This window comes from Pyxicephalus adspersus, chromosome 3, assembly GCF_032062135.1.
Source record: "Pyxicephalus adspersus chromosome 3, UCB_Pads_2.0, whole genome shotgun sequence".
Classification (NCBI taxonomy): Eukaryota; Metazoa; Chordata; class Amphibia; order Anura; family Pyxicephalidae; genus Pyxicephalus; species Pyxicephalus adspersus.
In genome coordinates this window covers 96,278,655-96,306,501 of record NC_092860.1, presented here as the reverse complement: position 1 = coordinate 96,306,501, position 27,847 = coordinate 96,278,655, and the positions used below count along the sequence as shown (strand labels likewise).

Below are 27,847 nucleotides of genomic sequence, written 5' to 3'. Positions count from 1 at the left end.
CTGGGTACCCTCGCTCGTTGGTTGGTGGGTGAGGTGCATGGGATTTGTGCTCAGGGGAGGGGAGGCAGGGAGCTATTGACATCCAGCAGCAGTGCTGTATAGTATCAGAGCAGCTCACACAGCACACACACGGGGACACACAAACTTTCCATACATGAGCAGACTTTGTACACAGGCTGCCTGGTGAGGATATTGGATATCAGCAGCATTCTTACTCCATTGACATCTGCAGCTGCTCTGCTTGTCACTTTCTCCCAACTTTTCTCTGGACTGAGAGAAGGAAGAAGCTGTGACTGGCATCAGAGGGCATCCAGCTTTAAGGGTAGAATCAGGTAAGTGGCATCACAAACTTTTCTTTATGATGTGTGTATGATTGCAGAATCAAGTGATCTGATCCATGGTAAGGTTCTTTCACTTTTTTCTGCTGCGATTTTTTAATCGCACAAATGCATTGTGTTTCTATGAGCAATTAATCAATGCATTGTTCTATGTGACTATGGACTCTGTAAAGTGCTGCGTAATATTTTGGCGCTATATAAATAATATTTAGCCATGTGATGGTAGTGCATTTGGATCAGACACTAAAAGAGGACAGCTGCCCCCTCTCTCTCTGAACCAGGGCTGCCATGGAAGTGAAGGAATGACTGTCTGGCAATCAGTGGAAGGAGTTAATTGGTCTCTCCCAGTTCCAAGAGCTTTGAAAAGTTCCTTACAGAACAGACCCAGGAAATTACAGCTTTGATATCGCTGCCAGCGCACAATCAGCGCCGCTTTATGACATGTAACTGGAGGAGGCATCTGACTTGTAGGGTAAACTTGGCAGGGAAGATCCCTGTTTGATATGATGGCATTGTTGTGGGCAGACTCTCTGTGCCTTGTTTGTTTTCATAATTCAGCCTTACATGAGCCTAAGCTTCACTGCCATGTACTAAGGAGATTTGTTAGGGATGAATCAGTAGGATGCTAAAGGTAGGGTCTGATCAAATCAGATGGATTAGCTGGAAAATAATCTCTTGGTACACACATGTCACTGAGCAGGGAACATATGGCTGTCCAGTGGGTTCCTAGCATATCCCTTACATATACAGATGACCTTATGAATTGGGATACTGGATTCCGGGGGCAGATCAATGCAGGGGGTCATTACCGGCATTCTGCCCCATACAATGCATTGATTGGTAAAGTCATAAGAGAAAACATGAAACCCTATCGTGTGTTATTACTGGCAGGACACATATAATCCTTGATGGGGACTTTCTCCCTGATATAGCCAATTAGGAACAAAAGATAGAATTCTAATTTTTAGGTCAATAAAATTTAAAAAAGCTTTTTTGCTTTTTTTTGCCAAGGCTGATGACTTTAATTTACAGAGCAAAGAAAAAATCTTTTCTAACCATTTCACTAAAAGAATTAAAAGAACCGAATTAAAAAACAAGTTTACAAGTTTTTTCTGTACCTGTTACAAAAGCTGATCATCACAATATAATACTGACTCATTTTTGTATATGTAAGAGGATGAAACAATACAATACAATACAATGTTGCTGCATTTGCAAATTTTAAAGTTTGCAAAAATTGATTGCTCTTCCACATACTAAGTATTATGCTGCATTCAATTATTAGTACGTATAAGGACCATTTATTATATCAGATATCCAAGAGGCTTAGAATGGGATCTGTTGTAGATGGAGCTTATTTAAGTTAAATGTTCTAAAAAGTTAAATTTGTTGATTTTTTCCCACCTTGTTATTTGTATATATTTTACTGTATAGTGATTGTCAGACAGTGTAAGTAGGGTAAGATCAAGCACAGTGCAAGGGATTAAATACTTTTAGTTTGCTGTTCTTGTATTTACTATATCAGTCCGTCTGCGTGAATGTGGAAAGAACAAGTGGAAGCATTCATCATACTTCAGATTCATCTGCTGCTTCCTAAATGTATTTCTTTAAAAGTTCAACTAGTCCAAACCAAATGCAATAAAAAACATGAAAATCTTGTTAAGTTGTTTCCTTTTAAAAAGTATTACATTATGGGTTACATGATGAGAAAAGAACATTTTTTGTTTTGTTGATGTATTATTTGTATATTTTCACAGCATATTTGGGTGTATTATTTGATAACCTGAATCTCCTAGTTGCTAGTAAATGAAATCCCTGGTATATCACAAATGATGTTGCAGATAATATATATCCATTCTAGCTGTACAGAAAATAGGTCATACTGTGTGGATGTAGCTCTGGAATGAGATGTACGGTAGCCCCATAGCAGTGCCATGCTGTGCCATAGCACCACCACTATGGGTCACTCTAGGGAAACATTTCAAGCGGTTGCATGTTGGTACAATTTGGCCTTCTTAAAGTTTCGGAGTTTGCTTAGGGTGAATGAGTCGTAGGAAGTTAAGTAGATCCAGCGATGCTTTCTAACCATGATTCCATTAATAGACTAATATGGGCTCAGTTCAAGACAAATCTATTTGTTGGAAGTAAATAAAATCTGCACTAACAGCAGGTTATATAAAAGAAGCACTGTGCTTGTAGAAACCACATTTCAACTTTCAACATACATATTATCTGTTTTATGTGTAGCCTAGAAGACTAGCCAGAAAAATGTGGTTTAGCTGAAATTGCTTGTATATACCAAGTGGAGTAATCATAGCCGTTATTTAACTCCTTTGGCTTTAAATTGAAAGTAGCGTAAAGTATGCACTAACACCTTAACAACAAAGTAGATACATATTTCATTTAAGATCTTATATAAAATACAGCATTCAGATACAGATTCAGCATACAGATTCAGCACAGCACCGATTGGAATTCCTGGTTTGATTTTAGAATGAGTGCAGTATCAGATAGAAATTTCTGTTCTATCTATCACACAGTAAAAACTTTGAAATGTGTGGTATACTAAATACTTTATATTTGCTGTGGACCTTATTCAAAATTTGTAAAAAATGGTATATTTTCCTATATTTCATATACAGTATGAATTGAAGTATATATAGCAATATATAACATAAGAATCAACTATCTGGCTTATTCAATCAGAGATTTTATTTCCTAAAGTCCAAAGCTTTTTTTTACATTTTTATTAGAGCGGAGAAAGATTAGAACCTTCGGTGAATGTCTATGTCCCCCCACTGTGACCAATGTTAGAGAAGATCGAAAATTGTAAAGATGTAAAATGTTCCAATGGGGACACTTGTTAAATGTGACAACTGTCTAAGAGAGGATTTCCCTGAGCTCAGAGAGATTTCCTCTTGCTTCGTGCTGTGTCTACAGGACTGTAAGGGATTGCCAAAGCAATTTAAAGCAATCAAAAATCAGCACAAAAATTCTCTTTAGCAACTTAAAGGCCATCAGAGTAACTTGAGTCAAAGCGGTTTAGGAGCATTTAAAAGCAAACTCCAACTGACTTGTTTCTGAACCTGACAGCCATGTACGTGAGCCCTTTTACCCAGTTGATAAGAAGGACTGTAAATGCATCAGTTAAAAATAAAGTGACCACTTACCTGTCACCTTATTTAAGATTGACGGAACACCCTTTCTTTAGTTCACATAATTATTTACCAACCTATCTGTATGGTACGTTGAAGCAGTGACATCTATCATGCAGAGGAAAAGCAGCTCATGATGAAAAGGTTAGTCCTTATTGTGTTGCTTTACAATTCATTGTTTGCTAGGTGCATTTTTGAAATAGCGTCCATTAGACGGACGTAGGGTGTGATGTCACTGACAGCTAGAAATAGATGTCAGTGTGCATTTTGACTGTCTCACATCAGTTCCTTTTCAAAACACCCAGAAAACGAAGGCATGCAAAAGTGCTTCCTTTAAGCTCAGCCTGGGGCTTGTTTGTCCTGGGGACATTGCGAGGAATGAGAAAAGGATGACTTGCCCTTTACAAAGCAGTGTATGGACAGTAGCATTTCATTACTATTATTTAATCTGTTGGTATTAGTTGCATACCAGTTCTGTCAGACATATTCTAATACAAAGTAGAAGCACATTCCACCACAGCTTTGGCTTTGCCCCAGTAGCAGAGGTCGTATTTTTAGGCTTTTTGAAAGTGACAATAGGAAATCAGCTTTTACTGTTATGCCCAATGCACTCTAATATTTAAGAATTGTTTGGCATTACTACACATTACTGGTCCCTGTATTGTTTTATTGAGTGGGTTTTCTGCTGCCGCCACTGGTACTGTGTGGCAGAGGTCATATCATCAAACCTCGGACTCTGCCAGGAAAAGCCTGAATGCCTGAATGCCAGTGGTCACAGGTGATAAATATATACTATACTATACTTTACTATACTATATGTAGTGTAATGCAGTTCAATTGCCGAATGTACTGGAACCCATTTTTTCTAAGTGCCACGTACTTAAAAAACCCGACTAATAAAGAATACTCTTTAATTTTGCTTATGACAATTTAGAAAACTACACAAGGTGCTTTAGCAAAACCTCAAATAGAAATCATAACAAAGCTATGTTATAATTCAAAAGGTAATAACAGGTTAATTTATACAACAGAGGTATGGTGTATCACATCCATATAACTTCCTAAAAAAACATAAAAGCATAGGACACTTATTAACTGGTGTTCTAAAGCAAGTGGATACAATTTAAATATTAGAAATAAATAATAAGAGTTAGTTGTGATCTCTCAAATTCATGTGACTCCAGTTATGAAGTTTGCTTTTCAGCCTTAAAGCAAAGAGAACTGGGCTGTACAGGCTCCACACCACTTTATAAATTGGGCACCACATGCAAGTCATATTTTCCAGCAAAAAAGTGACTTCCACTCTTTAAATTAAATTACTCTGTAAGTGTACATTAAAATACTGCTGCTATATTCTTCTATATGTCTTTTTCACATCATCCTTTTTAAGTTTTGGGACCCTAAAATTACAAAAAAAGGAGGTTTATTCAAGTTATAAGTCCAGTATGTCTACCTCCATGTACCCAACTACTTGCATAGGGTATGAATCTTCATAGAGCATGATCAGCTCTCCAGAAGCACATATTTCCCAAGAAGGGGATTTAATACTCATCAGGTCCGTCCCCTGTAATACTTCTTTTTACTGCTAGATGGCCTCACTTTTCCAGGTTGTATGGCACCCATCGTCAAACAACTCTTAGAAGATTGAGGATATACTGTGAGTTTCATGACATCATGAGCCCACCTTCCTAGGGGCAACCTAAACTAACAGTATCATTCACATGTAGGTCATTTTTTATTTAGTACTATTAAAAATAAAAAAGTTTTTATGGCTGGAGTTGTCTTTAAACTCTGACTGCAGAGCAGATATTGGTCAGTAGAAATGAATAATTGTTTTAAAGATTTGCAGATGACGCTGAAGTTGTGACTTAAATAAACAAAAACTGCTCAGGTTTCCTGTTGCTCTGGATTGCTCTGGCCAAATGTGAAAAAAAACACAATGCAATTGTTAGTCTCAATAAATATCATGTATTTTCTACGTTAATCTCTACATACAAACTGTATGCTTATTTTACACTTGTTTTTTCTCTCTTCCATTGTTATTTATTTTATCTTTAAGGATCATTTCAGCCTGATTATATGATTGCAAAAACAATAGTAATAACCATTTAGCAACCATTGGGCCAATAAAGGTTCGTTTTTGTTTTGACATAAAACAAATGAGATTACCCATTAGTCCTATAATTGGAATCTCCAACCCATTTCCTCTGATTTTAGATTGGAATGATAGAAGACTAGGCCTGTAAATGTTCCTCTTTTAAATTGCTCTGTGAAAATTGAAGAACAGTTTACCAATAAAATCTCCCTGATTTACTGTATATGCCCATTTTACTAGTTGTGTAAGCTCACTTAAATCGCCAAACCATGACACATATATGTTCAAATACACACCCCCATGGTAATAAAATGTATTTCAAGCAAATCTTATTTTTGGATAGAGCAGGTAAAGTTTAGAACCTCTGTGAGGGTTTGGTTGCTGTCTGCTCACACCATCCTAATTTGTTAAATTACATGTTATGCTTAGAAATGTGTCATTTACGTAATTGTTTTAGATTTTCTAAACCTGGTAACTAATAACCATCTGCCCTATCAGGGTCACTTCTACCAGCCTATGCTATGCCATCCGCATATACCATACAGATAGCCCACATATACGTCCCTTCCTTAGCTCCTCTCAAATTTCCTTTTTTTCCAGTTTAGATTTTTCAATAGATCTGCTATGGCTGTCCCCTGCCCAAACAAGTCAGCACCACCAATGGGCATGAAACAAGACGTGACTAAACTTTTATAGAATAATGACTAACAATAAAATTGCACTTAAGCATTTCATGCACTAGAACATTGTGTTTGCTTTCCTAAAATAGACAAGTAAGCTTATGACTTTAGAAAATTGTCACGTCTAGTATGAAGTTTACTTTTTGATGGGCTCCAAAATTCACATGTTGAGTTATCTTTATGACTTGAAACATTTTTCTGTAGCTGTTTGAGTCTCTTCCTTCTCCCAAAAGGTCATGGCTAAATTTCCAATCTATGGACTAAATATTCTGTTATTTGTGTATGGTAGTTTATGGAGAATTTATCATGAAACCATCATTTGGGGATTCTGATGGTTTAAGGTAATAATTAATTACCCTAGGAATATAGTTGAAAAATGATTTTAGGAAGAATAAGTAAAAGAATAACTGTTTTACATGCCAGCATCAGCATGAAGCTAGAAGAACATTTGATTAGAATTAGCAATAAATTTTCTTTTACAAGATTTTTTTTCAGCATGTATGGAGTATGGATACGACTCCACTGAACCATGAGTGTAAAGCATCTGGCAGCACACTCAGGAAAAGAAGATTGGGCAGAGTCCTTTTTATCTTATGCCAGCTTTTGCAATGCTTCATATAGAATGATATGTGCATGATGTTATTTCTTCTACAACCTAAATATGCTTGTGAGTTTTTGAGTGAGTTCATCCTTTTATTGTTAGACTTTTGTTTTGTTGGATAGATATTACAGGATGTAAAAGGAAACCCTGTAAAATCTACTTACACTAAGATCTGTTTCATAGACATGTACAGAACCCATTGCTCATATCTTCCCTAGGAAATGTGCCTTCTGTAGTGGTTATTGATGGATTTAGAGCTGTCTCTTGGAAATGTGAACATCTAGAAATGAATATTGTGCCCAAGTCATATCCTGGAATATACACCTTATGTTGGACATTTCTTCTGAAAGAAAAGCATAACTCCAGTACCTACAACATCTATATTAGGACATCTAGGACACTGTGCTGTTAACACCTAATCTCATAAAATATGGTGTCAGACTTGGTGATGTCACTACTGTGCTACTTACTGTTCCCTTTGTTGGAGAGAAAACTAGAGTTCTTTGGGTCTTATCTTCCTCCTGCTCCCTTGTCGTTCTTTAAATATTACATCACCAGTCATTAAGAGACAACTCTTGGAAGCTATGTTGACCAAAATTGCCAACTCCACACAAGGTCAATGCAATGCAAGGCATGGTAAGCTAGTACAGGTAGTCCCCGGGTTACATACGAGATAGGGACTGTAGGTTTGTTCTTAAGTTGAATTCATATGTAAGTCGGAACAGGTACAATATTTTAATAAATGTAATTAGGACAGATGTTTGTCTCAATATATTATTAGGCAGTATAGTGTCAGTTACTGTATAAAATCCTCGGTGTGAGTTATTCACAAACAAAAAAAAGTCTTTATGGAGCCTAGACATTCAATTATTTAGACATATAAATCCAGACAGAAATGAACCTACCTAGGAGGTTAAAGAGTTACAAGAAGTTGCAGAAGAGCAAAAGATTTATTCTGCAAGTCATGCAAACCGATCGTCTCCCCCCATCAAGCCTCAGTTCGGCACAGGAGTGAGCAAGGAAGCCCCGTTCGTATCTAAAAGTCGTTCGTATGTTGGATGTCCTTAATTTGGGCATTACCTGTAATGGATAAATATCAGCAGCAGGCAGATCACAGGCCATACTAGTAATTAGCCATTGGCACAGCTTCATAATTCAGATCCTCTTTAATATACACTTGCAAAATGCAACAGTCTGCAACTGCCTTCTAAATTGGACCATTATTTAGATAAGTCATGTTCTGATGTTTCTTTCTGACTTTTAATAGCTGCATTCTTGTTCCAGGTCCATGGCTTATAATGGCAGAAAGAGACCAACAGTGGCAATCTCTGTATTTTTCCTAAAACGCATTTTAAGGCTGTGAAGTATATATTTTTCTGTACAATAAATAGAGACATTCAGTCTCCTTGAAAACCACAGGTGAGCCACTTGTGAAATCCCTATTTCATAAAGTGAAAATCATTAGAATCAGCGTTTGATGAAATACAGAAAGCCAGGTTTATGTTTTAACTGCGAAACAATATCCTTTAAATACCTAAGTCTGCTCGTTTCAGAATCTGTTCACGAGGTTAAAATTAAAACACCTATGGAAATAATATTACTGCATATAGTCACATTGCCCAAGGCAAAAAACAGTTTTTACAACTCTGCATCTAAGAAAGCGCAGAACGGATCGGTCAGGTCCTGACATGCTCTGCAGACAAAAAAAAAAGAGTCGTCTTTTAGAAAACTGAAAGGTAGCAGGGATTTTATTTCTAAGAACTCTACAAATGTTCACAGTAAAAAAACAAAAACAAAAACCTTATGATGTAAAACCCTTCCCTGTTCAGTCTGTGCTGTTACATTAAAGGACCTTTTATATGGCCACCCCTCTTTCCAGATACTCATCTATAATTGTGCGGATTAGTAGACGATGCTGGTATTGTGTTCTGTAGCTTCTCTGAACTATTAATTGAGCTGGGAACACCCATAACAAGATTTTCATAAGAATACAATGCAGGGAGCAGAACTTTTAGGAGCTAAAGAGCATATAAAATATTTAAGTACAACAAAAATGGAAAAAAAAAATGTAGGCCAGATGTCACATGCAAAATGCAAGGGGACCAACTAGAATTAGTCTTCCTTAAGAGTTAAGTGCTGTAATCTGTAACCTAATTGGTTAAGATGGATAACAGAACTTTACACAGTTACAGTTTACTATAATGCTTTACAAAGTAAATCAAGTTCATGCATGCTATATTTACACCAACAACTTCAAAGACTTACAACTTGATAATAATTTACAGTAAAGATCAGACATGCTCAAGGCCAATTCTTCATTGCTTATTGTTGCAAATGGGACACTTTCAATCACAAAATAGATGGTATTTACATAGATCTTCTCATCAATAAAGAAACTGCAAGAAACCTTCACATGGGAAATTGTGAGAGACAATTGCAATCAGCCAATATGCAATTATTATTTACCTGGAACTAATGATGCTTATATTTTTATTGGTGCTATATCTCCCATGACCTATATTGCTTCTGCTATATATATTTTCATATCTGGAAATCTAGAGTACAGGCAAAACTTCATAGATTCCTAAATATTCAACATACGGAGAAGTTGCACTGAGAAAACCAAGGTGTCTTAGTAAAAAAACAGGTGTGGATATTGTTTTGAAAAGAATTCCTTGGTTTTTCTTGCAGATATGTTCCTTTCTCTTGATCTTTGTAGACTTTTATCGGTGTGGAGTGGAAGCAAGGGCTGGTATAGCGTTTGGTTATGGATCATCTACTGAATTCATGTGTATTGCACATACAAGACACGTCCCCCTGTGCTGCTTGCATGTGAGGAATGCCGGCATTAGAGACAGTGTTCTGCACAGTTTAAAACGTTATTTTGAGCAGGGATGTTAAGGCGTTTCATACTTAACAAAATTCAATTCTTAAGCGGATTATTTAGCAAAAGGAATTCTTTAGATGGACTGTGCTTAAATTCCTTTGTGCTCTGCTTAGAACATTATCACCACATTCAAGAAATATTTGTGTCAGCCGTTTTAGGTTTATTTGGCTTGTCAGCAACAGTCATCATGTGTATAATAACAATAATTATTATTTTATCAGTGGTATTATATAGTCCTGAATTGTTGATAGGTTCTGTAAAAGTGTTGCATTTCATAGTGAAAAAAACAAGCTCTGATATACAATGTTACAGGATAAACCTACAAAGAAAATCAGAATTTTGCAGTAGTTATGATCAGAGTAATTACTAACCATGCCATGTAATGTGTATTTATTAATAAAAAATGTAAATGTAGTATATTTTTCAGATTTGATATAAAAAGGTAATTTATAGGCAAAACCTCTGCCTCCCTATATAAGAACACTTAATTGTATTTACCAAATGTTAGTAGTTAGTGCTCTTCTATTATACCTATAAATAGAACAGCTGGCCTTACCCAATTAGACATGGGACATTACCGACAGATCAAATGAACTTTGCATGCTAAATACACAGAATTTGAATGTTCAGTGGTTTGTACATGTGCTTATTTTTGTTAACCTTTTATTAAGCTGATATTTCCCAGACCACACAGCTCATGACTAGGAATTGTTCATGTTAGGAGCAATCTGTACATACATAGGCTTGCAGAAAAATACATTTCTGGAAGGTTTGAATTGTTATTGGTATGATGATTTCTTTTAGTCATGTATTTCATGCATGTTTGGAAAAGCAGATGTGATGTATTGCCGAATTAGATATAACCAGAGATGAACTTGCTATATGTTTCAATCGCCAGAGTACAGCTACAAACTGGATTATATGTATTTATATATATAGATATATAACAGTATTTTGCTTTCTTGTTTTGCAAGCCAAAAGCTAAAAAAAAAGATTTGATGTGTGTTCTTTAGATTGTAAAAAGAAAGCTGATATGAAGTTTTTCTTTGCCGTATGGAAGGGATAAACTCTTTGTCATAAACTGCACAGAAGATTCTTATTGGCTCAAATAAGGAGTAAGTAAATCTGAAGCTGCTAAGGAATTAAAAATCTGTGTAGATTCTATGACTGTATTTTAAGCAAGTTTACTTTGCAATTTCATAGAAGACAATTACAATCTTATGATAAAAATTTACAGTTTCCCTAACCTGAAACGGATGGGACCGGAAATGAATGGGGACACTTCTGTACCATTTGTTGGGACCCACTGTCAAATTTTGGAATGCTTGTTTATTAAAAACCAGCGCTGTAATTGGACAGCCAAATAGCTGACCCACTGCCTGTCTGAAAGTGGCCTCAAAGTATATTAATTACAGCTCTTGCATTTTTAGCATTTGCATTCAAAATCCAGTTTGCCATAGTATTTCTTTTATGAAATAGGGGTAAATGAATTCTACACCATTCACTCTGGTGTGCAGGCTGCCATGCCCACCCAAATCTGTGATTGGTCAGTGAAAGAGAAGCAGCTCAGTAATAAGCTCCCCTTTCTGTCATTCTTTCACCAAATATCAGCTTTCTTTTGTCAGCACATAAACTAATTTGGCTCATTTGTGCAGCCCCTTCCTCTCCCGGACCAAACTCCACTCTACAGGGACTGCAAGAGGCTAATTACAAGCCAATACTTACACTGCTTACATTTAAAAAAATGTTTAACAATGTATTGATAATAAGCACATTATATTTGTATTGTGTGGCATTGTATAGGCAAAAAGACTCAAAATCTCAATTCTCAGGAAATTACTATCAGCTAGTGTCAACCCTCTCCTAGTTTTTAGTAGTTGCTATAGAGCTAAATCACAGGTTTTTTTTAAGTCTCTTAGTACTTCCAGTGGGATCCTCGCTGTTGGCTCCTATACGTACCATTTTTAATAAAATGGAAAAAGAGCAATCTGATGATTTTATCAGCCTGCTGGCTTATAAATGGAGTCAGCTTGCTCACATGCCATCAGTCTTATCAGCAATAATACACTTCGGAAAGGAATTCTACTCTGCCTAGAGTTGGGTCATAGAATGGATAAGGGGACAATTTCCTAATATTTTTTATGTAGTGACCCAGCTTTTTACTACTTTGTAGAGCAGTCACAAATTATACATATGGCACACACATGTATGAAATTCAACAATCTCTTCTGGGGTCAGGTTACTTTGCTTAGATATCAACCAGTTTACTACGGGTAGGTGAAATACCACCCCAACCCTGACAGTACACAGGGGTATATGAATACATGTAGTATTTTCCCGTATTTCTTAGAAAATGGGCATCATGGGCAATTCAAGGTAGCAGTGACTGGCTTGCTGAACATACAGTAGCTTGTCATAGTATTACACTGAAGAAATTGTGCAAAAGATTGCTAAACAAAGAATTCACATTGAAAACCAATGTCCTAATAATATGTTGTTTAATAAAATATATACCAGGTAATTACAGATATCTCAATAGCTTTTTCTTAGTTAACATGCTAAAAGATTATTTTGTGCCTTTTGGAAGAGATCATTGTTGTGTCTTTATCAATAGTGAAAGAAATGCTGAAATCCATAAGTAAACAGCTCCATGGCTGAATGCTTTTGCTTTTTGGTAACCTCTACAGCCGTCGTATTTAGAGGAATTATGTCTTTAATGGAGTACAGCTCATTTCCAGCCTGCTACATAAATGAACTGACATCAAAAGCCTGATTTGATTTGTGGAGTGCCAAGTCTGTGGCAAGGATAGAGCTGTGCTCTCCAGAACACTAACTTTTACAGACACTGCAAACTAAACTTAGGATGTCAGCTCATGCGGATACAAGCAAGTACAGGAAGACTATCACCAGAGTTAAAGCACATACTTTTATAAGTATGTAACACTGTAACAGAATTATATACAGGACAGGACATATAATAGACTGATAAATTATGAAAGTGTCCAAGCAATGTCTGTATGTGGTAAAATTGCATCCGTTTAATAGTTAACTGACATAAAAAAAATTATCCATAAAAAGTTAATATATCCGTGTTTATGGAAATCCAGACAGTTAAATGACCTGTTGGATTTTTATATTTCCTGGTGAAATGAGGGTCTATGATCTATGTAATCATTTATGTTGCAGTCTGGACAAGTCCTAACTACTTAATAAGGGACAGTCTGTACTAACTGTATCTAGAACACAACTGATTTTAGTCTTGCGCTGAAAGGTACACTTACCCATGTTAGGCATGGAAGGGCAGTTGACCTCTTTGGTAGATGGTACTCCTGGTATGGGAATATTTGACCATCATACACATTTATTATGGTGTATAATGGTGCTAAAGCATAAGATCTATGTGATATGAGTATTTTTGAATACACATGCTGCACATTTCTCACTAATTTTCAACCCATCACAGTGAATTGTTGGCCCTAAAATGGCTGATTTCCTGGTGATTATCAAGACTGATGTGATCATTATCTGCTGTGTTGCTCATTGCAAGGGCTGTTTTTGTCACAATGAGCCAAAATTGCTGACCACAAATGACCATTATTGTCCTTTATGTGCTTTGCCCTTTTGACCCCTTCAATGTGCACAGTCTTACTAAAACTGACGTGGGCACCCACACCCTACTTGTGTGGTCAAGTTGGGTGTTGTCTTGAATGGCTGTGACTCAGAATGTGTTTTTTTCAATGCTTGGTAGAACTGGCTAACATCTGATTGATTCCTAGATTTAAATTTTACAAGAAGTCAATAAAATGTGTAGAAAAACAAAATATATATATATATATATATTTCCAAAAAATCAGATTAGTATAGTAAAATCTGTATGTGTTATGCTACAGCTTTTGTAATATAGAACTCCGTAAAGGATCACCTGACCTAAAGTTAGAATTGTGTACTTCAAACCACAACAGCTTTGTAAAGTGAGCACTATCAATATTAGTACAATATCAGATTATACTCCCACTTAGACTAAGACGCAAAATGACTTTAGAGCACCGGTGCCTGCTGTTATGTCTTTAAGTCATATGACCCAGTACCGTTGTACAACTGTGCGTGTTCAGTGCAATTTGCACTCTCCACCAATGTCCTAATATAGTTTAAGAGTATGTAAACTTTGAGTAAAAGTCAATTTATTACCTGTATAAATATGACAATGTGCAGTAAAACATTTTTGACAACTTTGCAACTTTATTTTAGAAGGTAAATAAACCAATAACAAGTATCAATGTATTTATTGTTGAATTATAGGTTGATAATATAGATTTGGCTTTTTAATAGTAAATCTAATATTTAGCTATGTATTTTGTATACATGTAAATAATTGACGTGTTTTTTTCCCATGTTAGGAAATTGTTGTGCAAAACCATTGTGAAAAGTGGTAACAATGTTCTTGTTGTCTTTTAAGTTCTTACATGAAAGTACTTCCTATTAGCTTTCATATCAATTGCCTTTGTGAGATGAAAGGATGTTGAATCTTTTAAAATAAAGGAGTTTTGTAGAATACTCAACTTCACAACCAGTCCTGAAATACACCATTGTAGTCCCTGTCCATGTAAAATATAAGCTAAAAGAGGAAGTTTTTTAAACCTAACAGCTAAATTACAATCCATTAGGAAAGAGCTAAATTATCATTCATTGGAAAACTTCTAGTACCTGAATCAGCTTCAAGAAGTAGGAGTTTCTTGTGGACAAAGCATTTACATTGTTAAAGAAAAATTTGAATGTGTTGGATGGCATTTGCATATATGTGAAGTTCTCATGCCTTTTGGGTGGCTAGATGGCTGTTCTTGTTATACAATCTTAAAGCGAATAAATGGGAGCGCAACGCCTCCCGATATACCTACGTCATGCATCCCAGGAGGCTCTAGGCTGTTCCTTCTGTGAGTCCTTTCATCAATAGGGAAAATAATTGCCGATCTCACGCATGCACAGTGCGAGATCGGGTGACGTAGGAAGAAGAAAAGAGGGGAAGATGGCAGGGCCTGGCGCTCCCTCTGCGCCGGGCCGAAGACAGACACGGGGACGACGCGGGACACAATGGAAGAAACCTCCCGTTGGATGGACTGATCTGCGGGATTGACGGTAAGTGTGTTTTTTATTTGTTTTGGCTTGGTTTTGGGTTTAATTCCACTTTCAGTTAGCTAAAGATGCTAGATTTTTGTTGTCCAAGAAAAAAAAAGAAGAAGACCTATTGTCTTGTCTCAAGACTTGTGAAATTGTAAATGTATGTATTTGTCAAGACAAGTGAAAATGTAACACCTGCTGATGTAGCCCAATATCACCCACTTATCTTATATGGCTGACAGTTTCCTATGGGACAGCACTTGTTCATTCCTTTTCTCACTGGAAACCATCTCTAATCATCATTTCTGGTGACAAAAGTCTAGCACCTGTGTGAAACGTTAGGCTCAGTTCACATGAATGGTTTGCAGTCATTTGCATGGTGGCTAACATCCTACCAAATGCTGAGCAGCCATCATTGCCGTGCTTTCTTAAAATGAACAATCGTTTAGGTAATATGGTGGGCATCTGGTGGTAGTCAACTGCCTCCATTTATTCCATGCAGGATAGGCGCCAACAAGATACTGCTTGATGCCCTGCTTCTATCTGTCCATATGAACTACCCCCTAGGAAACAGGAAAGGGATTAAAAATCTTCATCAAGTACTGTTTGCTTGGTGACCCCATTCATTACAACAACTCAGATAATAGGTAGCTAGTCTTAAAACATGGGGCTTGCCAACAGTAGATTGTGTGTTGGTAGGGGCTTCCCTTAAATAATAACAGCTCTGGGCAGAGAGTGATATTGGAATCAGATGGTTTTTTTGGAAATAACTAGGGGTTCTTAGTCATTTTCATTCTTTTAAGGGTGAGGTCAGATGATCCTATTGGAAATCTTCAATAATATTCAGTTAGCCAGTGTTTTATCATGGAATATACCTAACACATTATCACATCCTAACATCTCTTACCAGTAACTAACGATAACTAACCAACGGTCAAATTTAGCGATATACCTACAACTAAATATTAATACCCAATACTTGACTATGGCAATTTACAAGGTGAGAGGTCAGTGTAAAGCCTAACTTACAACATTTACAAATTCTTTTAACCATTACATAAAATTGATTTGTGTGTTTTTATGTCTGCATAGGTGTTAACTCCCCCAGGCTCAACCTAAAAACAAAATGATAACCTAAACTACTAACCTATTGATTCGATACTTTACTGTCACCTAAACGATTGGACCAATGCTTACTATACCCCACCTTTACTCTTTATAAAAGAAAATATATTTTTTCACTAAAACAAGTTCTTTACTTACAAATAATCTTATGTTACAGTGGAAAAGGTTTGGACAGGTTTTTATTGATGTCCTGTCCTAAAGTCTACACAGCTAATGAAGGATTCCCTAATGGGGTCGCAGAATGAAATGAAATCCTAACAGATGTTTTAATTCTTCACCACTCTAAAAATATGTGTCTAGAACCTTCCTTTTAAAAAAAGAATCTTATTTTCCTAAATATTTTCCTAAAAATGTTTTAATTATTTTCCTGTTGCAGTGGCAGTTAAATAACCCTTTAAATTTCTCTAGAATCAAGCAGCCCAACATTATAAATCTTTTCGATTAGAGTATAATATGTCTGACAAAATACATACTTAAACGTGACCCACACTTATGCTTGTGCCAGCATAAAATGAACACAGCGTTCTTTAAATTCTGCTTGCTAACTTCCAATCATGGTCTTTCGCTCCCTGTAATTATACTCTGGATTTTATTTGTTCCAGATGCATTGTTTTAACTATACGAGATTAATTGAAGTCAGTAAATCACAATCATGACTCTTAAACTTGATGACAGTATACCATTATGGTGAATGTTTTATCCAGATCAAGGCAGTGAGGATAATTTTGTTAACTTTAATTTCATTAGATTTTTATTATTGGAGCGATGGCTTTGGCATACATGAAACTGCTGAATTAAAGGGCAAATAGATGGGACTGCAACAAAAAATACTGGACCCTTTACATTTTTGGAAAAATACAAAAAAGCCCATAAAAAGTATTATAGTGATTTGGCTTTCTTTTATTATGTAAGCTGATCCCTTCAATAGTTCCTGTTTTTGTGACCAAACTTTCTTTCAATGTATGTGCTGGGCAGTGAAGACTGCTAAGCTCACAATATTACAACAGAAAGAAAAAGGATTAAGGTATGAGTGTACACCAAGCACTGCACATTGTGTTCCAGTAATGTGGATTATTATAAGCTGTGCCAATTTAAGGCATAGTTAGGCAGGAGAGTGCCAGCCAACTGGTGCCAAGGGTTTCTAGGTTACAGTCTTACGGAATATGCACTAAACAACACTTGACCATATTACATAGGAAGAACATTACTGAATTTTTATAGGTAAGAGACTTTAATAAATCAATCCTTATAAATTCATACTTTGTGTCTTAAGGGAAATATTTTAGAATTGCTTTTACTTATGAGCAGTACTGGAGGCCACCAGTATATCCCCCGGGACATTTCCATGGCAGAGGACACTATAGGCCTGATTTATTAAAGGATGGAGAGGATACACTTTCATCAGTGAAGCTGGGTGATCTGGCAAACCTGAAATGGATCTGGTCCAGGATTCAAAACATTTGCTTGCAAATAGCAAATTACTTTAAAGAAATCCATTGCAAGTTTGCTGTATCATCCAGGTTCACTGATGAAAGTGTATTCTCTACAGCCTTAGAAAACTTTAATAAATCAGGCCCTATGACACTACTAGGTACATTATGAGGGATAGTGAAATGCTTGCCTCAGTAATATCACTTCTTTCAGGATTAGGCAATAGTATTTTACTAAACTATATGGGAAACTCGTCTATAGTAGGTAATAGCCATCATAACCAGGACAATTAAATTTGTGTCTTTAATCAGAAATATAGTTTGAAAATTTATGAGTTGCTTCATCAACTTTATAGTCTCGATTTTGAGAGCGCAAACAAAGAAACCTATAAATAGTTTTATGAAGAATATGTTTGGATTAGGCAGGGTTTATTTCCACTAATAATCTTTTTACAAAATCCAGTTATTAAAAATATTTATTGAATATTTTAGGTGTATACGTGCAGAGAAAAAAGTGGATCAAACTATCATTTGTTCTTTTAACCCATGTTCCCACAAAGCCAATTTTTTTTCATATGCTTCAATATAGGATTTTTACATGGTGATAATAAAATTAAGTATTTTAAAGAAAGAAAAACAAGAACTTTATTTCCATGTTCTTTCATATCATTAATAATTTTATGTATTGTAGCTGAGACTTGTTTAAAGCTTTTCTTTTTTTTTCTATGTTTAATCCGGATCAAAACTAAAGAGAAAATTCCTAATGCATACTGACCAGACAGACGTTGAATGTTTTTCTTCATTCTATTAATTAGTCCTCCTTCATGAGAAAGGATTATAGAGCACTGTCATATAGAAGCTAACTTTAAGGACATATGACATTGCAGAGGGCGCGCTGTGTAATTCCGCCTATAAAGAACATCATAGCAGAATCCTAAAGTTTTAGGTTTTTATACAAGATCTCACGAGTCACTTCAGCATGACAAGAGAAAGCTTTACTGCGGTCATGCAGTTCTGCTTCAGTACTTGAAATATGTCTTTGATTATTTAAAAGGAACAGTAAGAGTTAGTGGATTAGCTTTGCTTTGCTTCATCTATCTCCTAAAATATTCCCACAGTCCAAATGACCTGCTTCCATTTTCATTCCATACAGAGCTAAAATAATAATAAGAGAAAAGCACACTTTCATCTTTTAAAAAATATGACACAGTTTATAGTGTCTATAAATTGTATGGCTTAATCTGAAATCAAGGCAAATCTGTTTTAGGACCTTTTAGCAGCTCTGGGCCTGGTGATAAGATCCACTAGCAGCTAGTAAGTAGGAATATGTGTGCACGCTTGGGTGAGGGGTACAAGAAATTCCATATTTAAATACTGGAGTTTAAATTGAAAGTGGAAGCATATATCTTGTTGGTTTTTATGGATATCACTAGATGTGGTTTGTTGCCAAGTTAAGATCATAATAAATATGTAGAGTCAAAACTTTTTTTTTACTATTTAGTTGTTTGGGTTTCTTGATGATGTTTTCATCCTATTGGGGAGCAATTAACAGCATCCCCTCCTATAGACACAAGAGAAAGTAGGAGAACATGTCCCAAAAATAAGAATTCTCTCACAGACAGTTGTCATCTTCTAACCCTTATTACTCCAAAAACACAATCAAGAAATTACCAATGGCTAAGTTTTTTGCCTATATTTGGCCTGGCTCAGACCATTCCATTCTAGGTGGAGATTTGTAAACTTTTCTTAGTGGGCACAGTGCTTTACTGCAATACTTCCATTACATTTTCATATAAGGTGACACCTAGTTGGGATCTTCATACTGTTTGCAGATTTAGTATTTGGTAAACACTGAGCCAGAGCACTCTTACTGCTACACTTCATACCTATACAAAATCCTTGTCATCACTATCTACATCATTACTACCATCATTAGAACTCATCACATCAGCAGTGCCATGAATAGTTTTTATTTAACCTTGTATTGTCACTGACCCATATTATATACTTAGTAATTAGTAGTGCTGGCAGACCCTAGTACAGTTTAAGGTTTTAAGGTTAAAGAGCTATTATTACAGTTTATTTCAAGATTTTGGGTCTGTGATTGGGAAATTTGTAAAATATAAGGTATACCGTTCTGCTTTTCTTAGTGCCTGGTACAACATAAAGGAAACCTTTGCCTATAGCAGTCCTCCAAGATTCTCAATATAATGAGAAGGGATATGAGAATGTTTGCACAACTGTCATTTGACAATCTCTCTGAATAATACTTCAGACCCGGACAAATTAGTACTTTATATATTCTTAATAAAAGGCTCAGTAAACTGGGTCTGTGCAGGTTGTCTGCTTGGATTCATGTAGCCCAAGGGTGCAAGAAACTGCTGGTACTCAAGCAGCATTCAAGAGGTTCTTGAGTTACAGCCAGGTCACACAGTGTCAACATTGTCTGCACTCAGTATCCAAAAAGACATAGTCATAAGATGGCAATCAGACATCTGAATAGCAGTGTTTTTATTAGCTGATATGTGCATAGACATGCAGACCTCTCAAGCATATATACCGCTACATATTCACTGGGCAGATCTCTTCGGCCTGTCAGCAATCAATTGCATACAACTGGAGCATTGTGCGTTCATGTGATATTATTAGCTACTACATTCTACTTGTGTAGTTTATACAAGAGGAAGCTATTTGTTCCATCTCTCCAGTGATTGATTGCTACACTTACCAATTAATCGCTAGTTGATTTTAAAAGTGTGACTGAGATACCAAAAGTTGGCTGAAAACTTTAGAAAAAATAAACCAAGTGTAGCTCAGAAAGAGAACTGAAATACCACAACATGTTTTTTATATACTAATAAATCTTCTATTCAATGTCCTCATTTATAACGGATTTTCTTTATTCAAAATATATTTGTTTTTATTGTATATTCTTACTGTATTGTCTGTTTGCTTGCAGGATGTTATCACATTGGTACGCAATTTTGGTTCTACTACCAATCTGCTTGAAATGCCAGAAACTGCCCACTAGAGATGAAGAACTGTTTCAAATGCAAATTAAAGAAAAATCACTTTTCCACGATTCTTCTATAGTACCCGACGGAGCTGAGATTGGTGGCTACCTGTTTAGAGACAACCCTAAAAGGTAATTTATATGTGCAAAGATACAGAATTATGGGGTTTTCACTAGACATATAAGTCATTTTATATTACACTGTAGCTTATTGCAAGGTTTCAGTCTTTTTTTAAGTGTTTTTTTTTTACAATCACTTTATGTTAATGAACTTCCCTACCACTGGTAAGCACTAAAATGCATAAGTTTAAAAGTGTCCACTGAGCTATTGACTTGGTACAAACTATCTTGTTTGTTGAGCTTTGCTTCACTTACCTATCAACTATCAAAAATTGCATCCAGCAACCATGCTGACTTGCATTGATTCCCTTCTTAGGAAGACATTCTGAAGAATGGAAAGCACAGCTCATAGAATAACGCTGGATGCTCTAGCTCTGTACCCATCTCTTGTGAAAATGTAAAGTAGGCATACACTATGCAATATGTTAACAAGAGTAAACATTCAATTAAAAAATAATTACATTGAATGAAAATGTAATACAAAATAGAGCCGTGATCAGGAAAGGTTGTTCTTTTTACAAATCAATGAATGGACGCATGGGCAGAAGCAGTGGGCAATCAACAAATTTATCAATATCATTAGGAGATACAAAGCTAGTAGTAGTGGCATTCTAATCCGTTCATTTCAGGGGACGATAGTATTTAAGTCCTTAATAATTTTTTGAAGTTTGCATTGTAAATACAATGAAACATTTTTTATTGTAAAGTCTGTGCTGTAAACAACTGTATGCAATCATTTGTACGTTTATATCACATCAGGTGTTAATATTTCCATTCCAGGTACTTCTTTGTGGTAGAGGAAGATAATACACCCTTGTCTGTTATTGTTACACCCTGTGATGCCCCTCTGGAATGGAAACTGACATTACAGGAACTTCCTGAGGAAGCCAGTGGGGAAGGATCAGGTAATAATATAGTCCCATATGTTGCACCTTGTTCCATTATTTTTTCTAACAGAATTCTAACACATTTGGAAGTTATTCCTGTTGTTTACGACCACTACTATCCCAAAAGACTAAACTACTACTAGTTGTGCTGAATATAACACAGGAAAGTACAAGGGTAGTAGGAAAAGCCAGAATGCAAGACAAAATGGCAAATCAATTGCTGCATGGCAGTTACTTTACAATTGCTGGCTGGTTGGGAGTTTTTAGATTTGATTCAGACATACAGGTAAAGTCATTCTAACTATATTTTATTACCTAACTTTTAATGGACTTAAATTTGATTAGTAGTTGAGAGAGAGAATCTACCAGCACATGGCAGCTTCACCAGGTCTTATCATGGGCACAGAACAGCTAGCTGTAGTGGACTCAGGAAGTTCTGAATCTCACAGCATTGTAAATGATTTGGTACAAGGGAGAATGGCATTTGTAGGTTGACTTTGATTTTACAATTTACTTGGGCAAATTGCTACATTTTACAATTACAATTAGTCAATTGTTTTTTATAAATAAATTAGAGTTTTTAAAAACAACAAACTTGCTCACATTTGATACCATGATGTTTTTAGCTAAAATATTGGGTTTGTCTTAATATATGCTATACTCACTGGAGATGATGATTTTTCACCAACTTTTAACTGCTGGTTGAAAGTGTTCAAGTAAACATATATTTGCTGAAAAAGAAAAGGAAGGCTTGTGTACACAGGATGCTATCCAGGGGACAAGAGGACAAAAGTGCTCCAGGCCACTCCATGTTTTAACAGATGAGGGTCAGCACTGAGAGAAGGGAATGTGTTTTCTTTTTGTTGCGGTTAGTGAAATCAGCTGTGTATTGTGTTGTTGTAAATATCACCCCTATGGCTGTGGGGTGACTTGACTGGTCCCACTGGTGTGTTGTAGAAACATGTAGCAGGTTTTTATTAAGCAGTTTAGGAATCTGGTATTATCTTGCAGGGGAAATGACTTCCTGTCCACCATGCAATGCTGCGTTTGCATTTATTCCCATGGCAATGTATTTTGGCAAACTAATTACTAGCAACTGGTCTCAGATATTAGTGTCATCTCAGCAGAGTAGATAAACTTTTGACAAAGTTTTGCAGGTTTGTGAGGATCAGCTTTTGCAAGCAGTGTTCTTGTTGTTTTGATTTGTTATTTTTGCATAGGTTTTTCTGAATGTATTATTCACCATTAGGAATAAAGTTATATTTTTTAATAATAGTGCATGTGTTTTATGACCTTCCTCTATAAGAGAGGTAGGGAACAAGCCATACATACAGTAAGCCTTTTTGGGAAGGTGTCTCCCTATAGCTATATGTAATATTGACATTGAAATCCAATTTTGTGCACTTACAGGTCTTTTCACTATTAAAAATCCATTGAAATCAAAGATTTCCAATACACTTTTATGTGTCAAACAGTGCAGACAAGCAGTCAGAGGTTGCTGGATCCTTTATAACTCTTTCTTGAGGCCTAAGATAGTGCTTTAAATGCAAGCCCCTACCCTTCATTATTGTAGTCACTGCTACCTTCCCAAACCTTTTGGCATGCATAAACAAGAAGTCGGGTGTTTAGTCTTAAAGCCTTCCCTTGTAAGAGCAGAGCCAATTGCATTAAACAATAAAAAAAAAACCTACAGGGAATACAGTTTACCATTATATAGTTCTCTTTTATCCAGACCAAATTGTTCTGTACTTGTTCATTGCATTCCCTTTTGTCTGTATTTTGTTGATCCTGAAAAGCACCAATTTGTGCTAGAACTCTCACTCACTATTGCTTCCTGCCTCTCACAATGCAAAGTTTAATAAAAAGCTTAAAACCAATGAACATTACTGTGAGTGTGACTGGCAATGCAAAAAGCAGAGAAAATTACACATCAAGGACCTTCAGGAGGTACACTCCTTCTGCCCACTTACTGATCCTATATAGCAATGTGTGTACTTTCTCATTTACACAGTTTTGTATTTTCTGGATAGCTTACTAAAACATTTATTAGAAGAATGTGGAATTGTTCTTTAAAGGAGCAGCCTACAAACAGTTGTATCAAGTTTCAGTTTACTTCCAAACACTGCTTCCGTTTTGTTATAATCAGACTATAAATAATGTACATTTGTGGCGCAGCACACAAAAAAGTGTTTATCAAAATAAAAGTAGATTTGCAAACTGTATCAGTATAACTTAATTTATATCTATATGTCTTTTTGTGACATCATTGTATCTTTATTAGTACATTTTATGTAGTGTTACCTTTTTTTGCATAACATGCTTTCTTGTTTTTGTTTCCACTGCTGATTTCCACATCTAAGCAGATGTTGAGCTCAAATGGGCTGATAATTAAGCAAGGTCAGGTATTCAAAGTGCAGACTTGCATTTCTGCTGTAATAACACACTTGCTGATCTATTTTTTTTATGTCTGATTTTGCAGGTGAGCCTGAACCTTTGGAGCAGCAAAAACAACAGATTATGAATGAAGAGGGCTCTGAACTGTTCTCATATAAAGGGAATGACGTGGAGTACTTTGTGTCTACAAGCTCTCCTTCTGGTTTGTATCAGCTGGAATTAATCTCAACAGAAAAGGACACACATTTTAAGGTTTATGCCACTACAACTCCTGAGTCTGACCAGCCTTATCCAGAGTTACCATATGACCCAAGAGTTGATGTGACGTCTCTTGGACGCACTACAGTCACACTAGCATGGAAACCAACTCCGACATCCTCTGTTTTAAAACAACCGATCCAGTACTGTGTTGTTATTAACAAGGAACACAATTTTAAAAGCATGTGCGCAGTTGAAGCCAAGATCAATGCAGATGATGCTTTTATGATGGCTCCTAAGCCTGGTTTAGACTTCAGCCCCTTTGACTTTGCCCACTTTGGGTTTTCATCAGAAAACGATGCTGGAAAAGATCGTAATTTCATGTCAAAAACCTTATCCACAAAGATGGTACGTCAGATGACTGCCAAACCAAAGCCTGATCTTCTGAAGGTATGCATTGGAAACAAAAACATATTTACAGTGTCTGATCTGAAACCTGACACTCAGTACTACTTTGATGTGTTTGCAGTAAACTCGGCCACAAATATGAGCACTGCATACGTTGGAACATTTGCTCGAACCAAGGAAGAAGCAAAACAAAAAACAGTAGAGCTGAAGGATGGAAAAGTTACTGATGTGTTCATTAAGCGAAAAGGCACTAAATTTTTAAGATTTGCCCCAGTCTCTTCCCATCAAAAAGTCACTTTTTCAGTTCACTCTTGCCTGGACACTATTCAGATCCAAGTCAGAAGAGATGGCAAACTACTTCTGTCACAGAGCGTAGAAGGTGTGCGTCAATTCCAGCTGAGAGGAAAACCAAAGGCTAAATACCTGATCAGGCTAAAGGGAAGCAAGAAAGGTGCCTCTATGCTCAAAATCCTGGCAACATCGAAATTTAACAAGCAGCCATTCCCTTCACTGCCAGAAGACACAAGAATCAAAGCCTTTGACAAACTGCGCACATGCACTTCTGTTACAATAGCATGGCTGGGAACACAGGAAAGAAATAAATATTGCGTGTATAAAAAAGAAGTTGATGATGACTACAATGAAGACCAAAAGAAACGGGAACAAAACCAGTGTTTGGGGCCTGACACCAGAAAGAAATCAGAGAAAGTTCTCTGCAAATATTTCCACAGTCAAAACTTGCATAAAGCAGTCACCACAGAGACAATCAAAGGACTCGAAGCTGGGAAGTCTTACGTCCTCGATGTCTATGTCATGGGTCATGGAGGCCATTCAGTCAAATATCAAAGCAAACTGGTTAAAACAAGAAAGTTCTGTTAGAGTCCTTGTGAACTTGTATAACAAACATATCCTACGAGGATCATACTGACTAACTACTTGTACAGCCAAGCAATTGTGACTTGTACACAGTACCTGTAGCAGTGTAGAAAGGTATCAACTTGTATCCTTCTGTTTACATATCAAAGTGGTTGCTTCCAAGTGGTAATCCTGCTGCTTCTCTAGAACTGAAAGACATAAGTAATTGTTATAGGTCTGAGACCTAATATCAGACACACACGGTAGATGAAGTAACAATGATAATGGATACAAAAGTACGAAGGACAATTTCGGTAGTGTCACACAGTGCATGAACTGACTAAATTATTTTACTAAGTACACAGCCAGGGCAAGTCCCCTGGTTCTATTCACGCTCGCACAATACAATCTAGAGTTGATAGACTATTTGTAAATTATTTTATAAAGTCTCGTCTGAAATGTTTATGTTGTATGTAAACTACAAAACCATTCCTTACTTAATACAGATCGAATACTAAGTATTAACTGGACCTATCTTTATTCTTCTTTGCCTATTGTACATTCCTACTAGACTGGTTTATTTTTTAAATATGTATTGTATGTATAAAGTTGTCAAACATATATTCCTGTACATAAAAAAAATTAAAAGTATAAGATTATATATTTCTTTTGCCTACTCGTTGTCTAAATACTATATTTAGAAAGAGTGACTGTTGTCAGTAAACAAGTTACTAACTTGTTTTTAGTGTTTATGGCAGTTTGTGTGCAAAATATATAAAGAAATATAAGATATATTATAGTTATATAAAGATACATATATATATAAATACAGTATAAATTTAAAAGAGATTTGTGTAGCAAGAAGGAATAGTAAAGTAAGGAACAAACAAAGCATATAAGCCAGCAGACACTCTTATTGTGACTGATTTTAAAAAGGGCCACCCAGTATTGTGAACAGGCAGCATTAAAGGAAAGATGAAACAGACAATAACTGACAGTACTTTGTAGTTTAATCCACAAGCAAAACTAGAAGTTGCAGCTTTTTCAAGGTGGTGTTAGGATGACAAGATGTTATTAATGGAAGGCATTGTAAAACTTTGTAAAGGCAGCACTGAGGCAGACTTTTTTTGTCAGTGTTAACATTTTATCACTCAACAAAAATCGTTTTGCCAGATGTTGTATAAACACAAGGCAAGATGCCGAATGTTGTGGATACCACATAGTCACAGTTTAAATATAATACAGGTGAATGATACCTACGGCTAAAATACTCAGGGGATTTTTAATCTCACGCTACTCAGCCATTTTTTTAACCTCTTGTTTACAATCATGTAATTTACAACTTATTTGGGGTGATTTACCAAAGTATTAAGGCACAATGAAAGTTTACTGAGCTTAGCAAGTTTTGCATATGTGCAAATAACAAAAAAAAAAGTTTTTGCTTGGATGATAGAAGTGAATACAACTTTACTATATTTACAAAACTCAGTGAATCGTCACTTTGGTAATATCCTCCACTTCCTTAGTAAATCAACCCCAGTGAACTCAAAGATGCCTTTTTACCCCAAGTTTAAAATAGTCATTGTACTGCATTGTTTTATCCAGTAAGCTGATCTATTTTTAAAACCTTATTATTTCTAATCCATTTTATGATATTTTAGCTGCTGTTTCCTGTATTGAAGTTATTTAGATTTATATTGCTGACAAATGTAGGAAAGAAATATAGGATAAATATAGAAATTTCTTTTAAAACTTTTAAACTTCTTATTTTCTTGACCCTTCTGTATATGGCTGCCTTTAAATGCATTGGAAAATGCAAGGTGAATGTACTAAAAATACTAGCAAAGCAAGCCAAGATGTTGGAAACCCAGTTTATTTCCCACATTACTATATATTAAAATAGCCCCAATGTGCTGTAAATGTGGTGATCTCACAACTGGGTGTAACTGAAATATCCCACAAAGTTCAGCCCTGAAGACAATAAAATAAAGGCTTTTTTATATGTTTAGAAACAACATGTAGGGGAATATTATCATGAAAATCCTACCGTTTATTCACCAACAAGAGATTATCTCAAATGAGCATTAATGACATCTTTATACAGACATAATAGTTAAAGCTTAGTGAGTAAAGAGTAATAATATGCAGTAGCAAACATCAACCAGCTTTACCCAGAATTAGTGCTTTGACCTATATGCTTTATATAAAACCCTTCAAAGTATATCCAAGACTTATAAAATACAGAATGCTGTCAACATGATCAGCAAGATGACATGGAGAGGAGAGATGTTCCTTGCCTTAGAAGCTTGTTGATGGAAGGTCTTGGAAAATCACATGCTTGTCAGTTTTGCCATCAGATGTGTATTTTCGAATTATGAAGTGATCTTTTTGAGTATTGTTTGTACAGTTGTCATTTTGTTTTAAATAATTTCATATTTTAATTGTTGTCATTTTTTTTTGTATTTTCTACTTGTGTACAAATGTGTGATTGCCAGGCTGTTTGGCCATTTATATTTTGAATATGTAAAATAAATAATACCATTATT

At 35.9% G+C, this 27,847-nt stretch overlaps 1 protein-coding gene across 1 annotated transcript; it reads left to right on the top strand.

Moving 5' to 3' along the window:
• The first annotated feature begins 84 nt into the window (after positions 1-84).
• NDNF (neuron derived neurotrophic factor) lies at positions 85-27,847 on the top strand. The gene is made up of 4 exons (XM_072405785.1): positions 85-332; positions 20,386-20,571; positions 21,340-21,464; positions 23,926-27,847. Exons 2-4 carry the CDS (start codon positions 20,387-20,389, stop codon positions 25,323-25,325), a joined length of 1,710 nt encoding a protein of 569 aa, XP_072261886.1. The 5' UTR covers positions 85-332; position 20,386; the 3' UTR covers positions 25,326-27,847.

What these genes read in the sequence shown, in the direction of transcription:
- NDNF (XM_072405785.1), top strand. Translation starts at nt 20,387, where the DNA reads ATGTTATCACATTGGTACGCAATTTTGGTTCTACTACCAATCTGCTTG. An exon ending in TTTAGAGACAACCCTAAAAG is followed by an intron (nt 20,572 to 21,339) that starts GTAATTTATATG and finishes TTTCCATTCCAG; the next exon opens with GTACTTCTTTGTGGTAGAGG. An exon ending in AGCCAGTGGGGAAGGATCAG is followed by an intron (nt 21,465 to 23,925) that starts GTAATAATATAG and finishes CTGATTTTGCAG; the next exon opens with GTGAGCCTGAACCTTTGGAG.